The 6,000-nt window shown below is 38.3% G+C and overlaps 1 protein-coding gene across 1 annotated transcript; it reads right to left on the minus strand.

Moving 5' to 3' along the window:
• Positions 1-2,149: 2,149 nt before the first annotated feature.
• LOC122581382 lies at positions 2,150-3,256 on the minus strand. The gene has a single exon (XM_043753606.1). It carries the CDS (start codon positions 3,254-3,256, stop codon positions 2,150-2,152), a length of 1,107 nt encoding a protein of 368 aa, XP_043609541.1.
• Between the last annotated feature and the right edge of the window lie 2,744 nt (positions 3,257-6,000).

Here is a 6,000-nt window from a genome sequence, read left to right on the forward strand (position 1 = left end):
GATCCAAATCCTCCCAAAACGTAAGGTAAGGCCACGAGAGTCCTTAGTGAAATATTGCAATTGGCCTTGAATTCTTTCTCTCTTAGGATCTCGTTGCAAGGCCTTATCTTGAGCTTCTCTAATTTGATCGAGAAAGTCGTTGGTGATTATAACCCAAAGGGGAGAAACGACTATGGCATGATGAGAACTCTTTCGGCTCAAGGTGTCCGTGACCACATTAGCCTTCCCGGGATGATACAAGATCTCGCAATCATAATCTTTCAAGAGATCCAACCATCTTCGTTGACGATTGTTAAGATCCTTTTGCTCAAAGAAGTACTTGAGGCTTTTATGATCGGAATAGATAGTAAAGTTGACTCCATAGAGGTAATGACGCCAAATCTTTAAAGCAAAGACCACCGCCGCTAGCTCCAAATCATGTGTAGGATACCGTTTTACATGCTCTTTCAATTGCCTCGAAGCATAGGCAATGACTTTACCCAGTTGCATAAGAACACAACCAAGGCCATTAGATGATGCGTCGCAACACACCACCATATCTTCAAGACCATCGAGCAAAACAAGAACCGGTGCTTGACTTAGTCTTTCTCGAAGTTGTTGGAAAGCCATCTCTTGCTTGTTTTTCCATTCAAACTTGATATTCTTTCGAGTCAACTTGGTCAATGGGGAAGCTATTTTAGAAAAGTCTTGGATGAAACAACGGTAACAGCCCGCTAGACCAAGAAAACTTCTAATCTCCAACGGATTCTTAGGTTGCTCCCATTTCATCACCGCATTAATCTTAGCCGGGTTCACCATAATTCCTTCACTATTAACAATATGGCCAAGAAATTGCACTTCCCTTAACCAAAATTCACATTTGGAGAATTTGGCATAGAGTTTCTCCTTGCGTAGAGTTTCCAACACTTCCCGTAGATGAACTTCATGTTCGGATGAACTTTTAGAATAAATGAGGATATCATCAATAAAAACGATCACGAAATTATCAAGCATAGGGCGACAAACACGGTTCATGAGGTCCATGAAGGCCGCGGGAGCATTTGTGAGACCAAAAGGTATGGCAACAAACTCAAAATGACCATAACGAGTCCAAAAGACGGTTTTAGGAATATCTTCATCACGTACTTTGAGTTGATGGTAACGCGATCGAAGATCTATTTTAGAGAAATATGAAGCTCCTTGAAGTTGATCAAATAAATCATAAATTCTAAGCAAAGGATAATTATTCTTTATGGTCACTTTGTTGAGCTCGCGATAGTCGATACACATACGCATGTTTCCATCCTTCTTTTTGACAAAAAGTACCGGTGCACCCCAAGGAGAATTACTAGGTCGAATGAAACCCTTGTCAAGCAATTCTTGGAGTTGCTTCATCATCTCTTGCATTTCCGTCGAAGCCAAACGGTAAGGAGCTTTAGCAATGAGGTTAGCCCCCAGAATGAGATCAATCGAAAATTCAACTTGCCGTTCGGGAGGAATGCCCGACAAGTCCTCGGGAAAAACATCGGTAAATTCTCTAACGATAGGAATGTCTTCAATAGATAGAGATTTCTTTTCAACATCGACGATGTGAGCAAGATAAGGGTGACATCCATGAGACATGTAACGTTTGGCACGAGCAAAAGTACACACGGATATAGAACGCTCCTTCCTGTCACCATAAACCACTAAGTCTTCGTCCTTAGAAGTCTTCAAGTATATCGCCTTTTCATCACATGCGATCTTGGCGTTACATGAGCTTAAACAATCCATACCCAAGATTATATCAAACTCTCCCATCGGAAAAGGGATTAAGTTAGCTTGAAAGAGTTCCAAAGAGATTTTGATCTCACACCCTCTATACACATCCTTCACTAATTCCATCCTACCATTACCAACCTCCACTTGCAAAGTATTTTCTAGACATGACTTAAACACGGGAATAACATGAATTACTCTAGTTGCAACAAAATATCTATTTGCCCACAAATCAAAGAGAATTCGCATAGGCACATTATATACAAGAAATGTACCTGTAACAACATCATCCGTGTTCCTAGCCTGCTCCACCGTTAGTTGGAAAGATCTTCCCCGTGGATTCCCATGAGTTTGGACATTTTTCCTTTCCGCCTCCATTCTTCACTCCTCAAGTCTTTCCTCCTCGATCAATTTAGGACACGAGCTTCTCATGTGGACCTCCTCGAAGCATTTGAAACATATGATAGGCTTTTGGGTCTTTGACTTGCACTCCCGGCTTGTATGCCCCGGTTTCCCACAAGTATAAACTTCCTTTCTCCGACACCTTACACACCCCCGAATGGTTCCTCTTACATTGACGGCAAAAGGGGATATTTCTTCTTGTAGCATTGCTACCGGAGCTACCTTCTTGTTTGAATCGTTTACTTGGAGAATGGGTATCTTCATGCTTCCTTTCTAAGTCTCCTTCATCCACCCTTGACTTCTCAATCTCATGATCCCTAGCAACATCCGCCAACATGGAGAAAGACTCCATTTGACGTAAACTAATCTTCTCCCGTAAGCTTTTCCTCACCTTCAAATAAAATTGCTCCTTAAGTAACTGATCATTCTCAAGAAATTCTGGACAAAATTGTGCTATGTCCAAGTATTGAGCTCGGAATTCATTTAAGCTCATGTTGCCTTGACAGTCATTGAGGAATTCGCTTCTCAACTTAGTTACCTCGGCCTCCGACCGGCACTCCTTGAAAAACATAGCCTTAAATTCGGGCCATTCCACATGATATAGTGCCCCCTTCTTGATAGCCAACAAATCATCCCACCATCTCTTTCCACTGTTCCTAAGCATACCAACCGCAAATATGACCTTCAAATGTGAGGGGCATTGAATAGTGCGGAATGCCCCTTTGATCTTCGATATCCACCGAGTACAAACGATGGGATCACGATCACCGTGATACTCCGGTGGGTGGCATACTTCAAAGTCTCGAAAAGTGAACTTCTTCTTATAGACCTTCTCCCTTGTTACTTCCACCTCCCTTTCATATTCGGTCTTCTTGCCTTTATCTTTGGCATCTCTTTTCTCAAACTCCCGTTGCACATTGACCGCAACTTCTTCTCTAATCATCTGCGCAATGTGGTCGTTCACAGCTCCTTCTAATGTTTGATTCAAACTTTTTAGTAAAAGAGGAATATACTTCTCCAATGCTCTCCCTATTTGGTCCAAGATATCCATACTATCCCCGGCAAATATGGGCTCTTCTTCTTCGTTCCTATCTTCGTCATTATGATGATCAGCCATACTATAGTAAGAGTAGATAAAACGGATTTAATCATACAACCTAACTATTCCTACGAATTAAAAGTCAAAATCTATAACTTTATACTAAACCGTCCCAAGGTTTGATGTCGTTAGTTTATAAATTTGTTAGTACTTCAACCACAATAAGGTCGGCTTCTTATTGTGCTTTAATACTAGCAAGTTTATAAGTTAACATCATCAAACGCTCTTTTGGGTCCCATATAAAATAATCGAACACCTAAGGTCGAGTCTCGTCTAAGGTTTAAGTCTAGGCACTCTCTAAACGAGGGTATACCTAAATCCCTTAAACCTCGGCTCTGATACCAACTTGAAACGACTCAACCCGAAAAAGATAAACCATCTTTTTTTTCAAATGAAGAAAATTCACAACCAAGATGAAGTTAATTTATACCCAAGATGAAGTTCAAAACCAAGATGAAGAAAATCCAGAACCAAGATGAAGAAAAATTTCAGAACCAAGATGAATAAAATCCAGAACCAAGATGAAGACTTAAAAGACTTGAAATCTTTCACCAATTATTATTGTACTTCAAAAATAGAGTTTAGACACATTAATAAATCAAACATTCAAAATAGACAAGTAATACACAACAAAATTTTCAATAGCTTACAATTTATCAAATGTATGTTTCATAACAAAACGGGTCATTTACCCATATTGTCAAACAACCCAAACCTTCATTTTGTCACTAAATTCACCATGACCATGATACAAATCTGTTAGTACACAAATTACACATATTTATCAAGTTCCAAATATACCAACTTTTGTACCAAGAGCTATATAGGGTGGGATATCTAAGTGTCTATACCAAAAACACCATACATCCAAGTATGGGCAAACCTTCTACCTTTTTCCCAAAAGCATCTTCTATCACTTCAAGCTTTGAATCCACAACTAGTTCCTTCTTCCGGAACCTCCTATAAGAAAAATATGAACAACTAAAATATAAGCAAAAGCTTAGTAAATATACTTGCATACATTTATGAACACGATATAGGGCAAAGTACATGGACTATTACATGTAACCTATCACACCGTCATGCCACATTTACATGCTCACCTTGCACACTAAACGCTATACATGGATCCATATAAGCTAAACAATCTCAATTATCGGGATTCTTAGGCCCCGGAGGTTCTTAGGCCTCATAAACACTATGCCCCAAAATGGGCCTGACGCCAAATCAATTTCCACACATGGATAAACAAACTTCAACATAATGTGGTCAATTGACCCAACGTATACACAAAGGTATGCAAATATACTCACCTCCTCCGCAACTTGGACAATGACTTGATAAAAAGATAAAGCACACAACAAGCTTCAACATATGATCATAACATACAATGTATAAGCTTACATGCACAACTTGACTAGCTCAACCTAGTCATACTCAATCACTAGCCTTTCTAAACCCAAACCCAACCCATTTGTCATTGAGTTTCTTTTATTCTCAACAATAACACTAGGTAGTTCAACCTACCATTTTCATCAACTTTTCAATAACTAGTAAAAGCTCATCTTTTCTCATAAACTAGAATTATCACATTAGCTTATCAATTTCTTAGCCAAACTCAATACATAACTCAATGACAAACTAGGTTATCTAAGGAATTGGGGAAAAATCATTCACAAATCAATTTCTAGCAAAACCCCCAAATTTGGGTTACTCCAAGAACCCTAATTTCAAAAGAAAAATGAAAATTAAGTTAGGCGAAATCAATACCTCAACAATAATAAGCTAATTCAAGATTTTAGTTTGGAAATTCTTCTTCCCCTCTTTCCTCTTTGAAATTCGGCCACCACCACCTTCCACCACAAACCCTAATTTTTTAATTTCTTATATAATTGAAGATGATTAATGGTATTGTTCTTGGATGAATTACTAGGAAATGTTTGATTGCATGGAAGAGTTAGGATTGATCTTTGAAAAATGATAAGAGAAGGTTTGAGAAGAAGAGAATTGAGTGAGTGGAAGCACGACTCACAAGGAAGAGAGTTGGCTGGCACAACATGGGCTTGCCACGCCCCTGACTAAAATTTGTGGGTATTTTACCCACTATCCGCTAAAGTTCCAACTAAATTAACCCCATAACCAAAATAAAATACTAGGAAATTAATTTAATGTCAAAACTATAAAAAGGGGTTAATTTCTTTTAACTTAAAATCTTTGGGGTGTTACATTTACTGACGTCCATTAAATTAAATTGTTAACCCTCTTAAATTTTATTCACTTACAAACACTCTCTTTTTCCCACACACACACACACTCTCTCTCTCTCTCTCTCGATCTCGATCTCAATCTCAATCCCCACACTAATCTATCTCAAATCATTGTCCCTCTCCCTTTCTGATTTTATGACCAGCGGCTTCCATACCTTTTATCTAACCTCGTGAGCCAGATCTGCTATACATGATATGTACATTAAAATGTATCAAACATTCAAACTTGTCTTGTAATTAATACTTTTGTATAAGGGTGAGTATGGTTCGGTTTGGGTTGGGTTTTGACTAAAACCGAAACCGAACTGTTTTAATTCGGTTTTTAAAAACTAAAACCATTGGTTTTTGGTTATTTTGGTTTCGTTTTTTTCGGTTTGAGTTTATTTTGGTTTGGTTTTTCGATTTTAGTTGGTTTTTAATTACTTGTGGTTTGGATCAAATTGAGCTTGAAAAGTTTATAAGTTTATACCCTATAATTACACAATAATTAGTTTC

The sequence above is a fragment of the Erigeron canadensis genome, chromosome 9, assembly GCF_010389155.1.
Source record: "Erigeron canadensis isolate Cc75 chromosome 9, C_canadensis_v1, whole genome shotgun sequence".
Classification (NCBI taxonomy): domain Eukaryota; kingdom Viridiplantae; phylum Streptophyta; class Magnoliopsida; order Asterales; family Asteraceae; genus Erigeron; species Erigeron canadensis.

Bases quoted from the DNA above. Each gene is read 5' to 3' on its own strand.
- LOC122581382 (XM_043753606.1), bottom strand. From the start codon at position 3,256: ATGGCTGATCATCATAATGACGAAGATAGGAACGAAGAAGAAGAGCCC.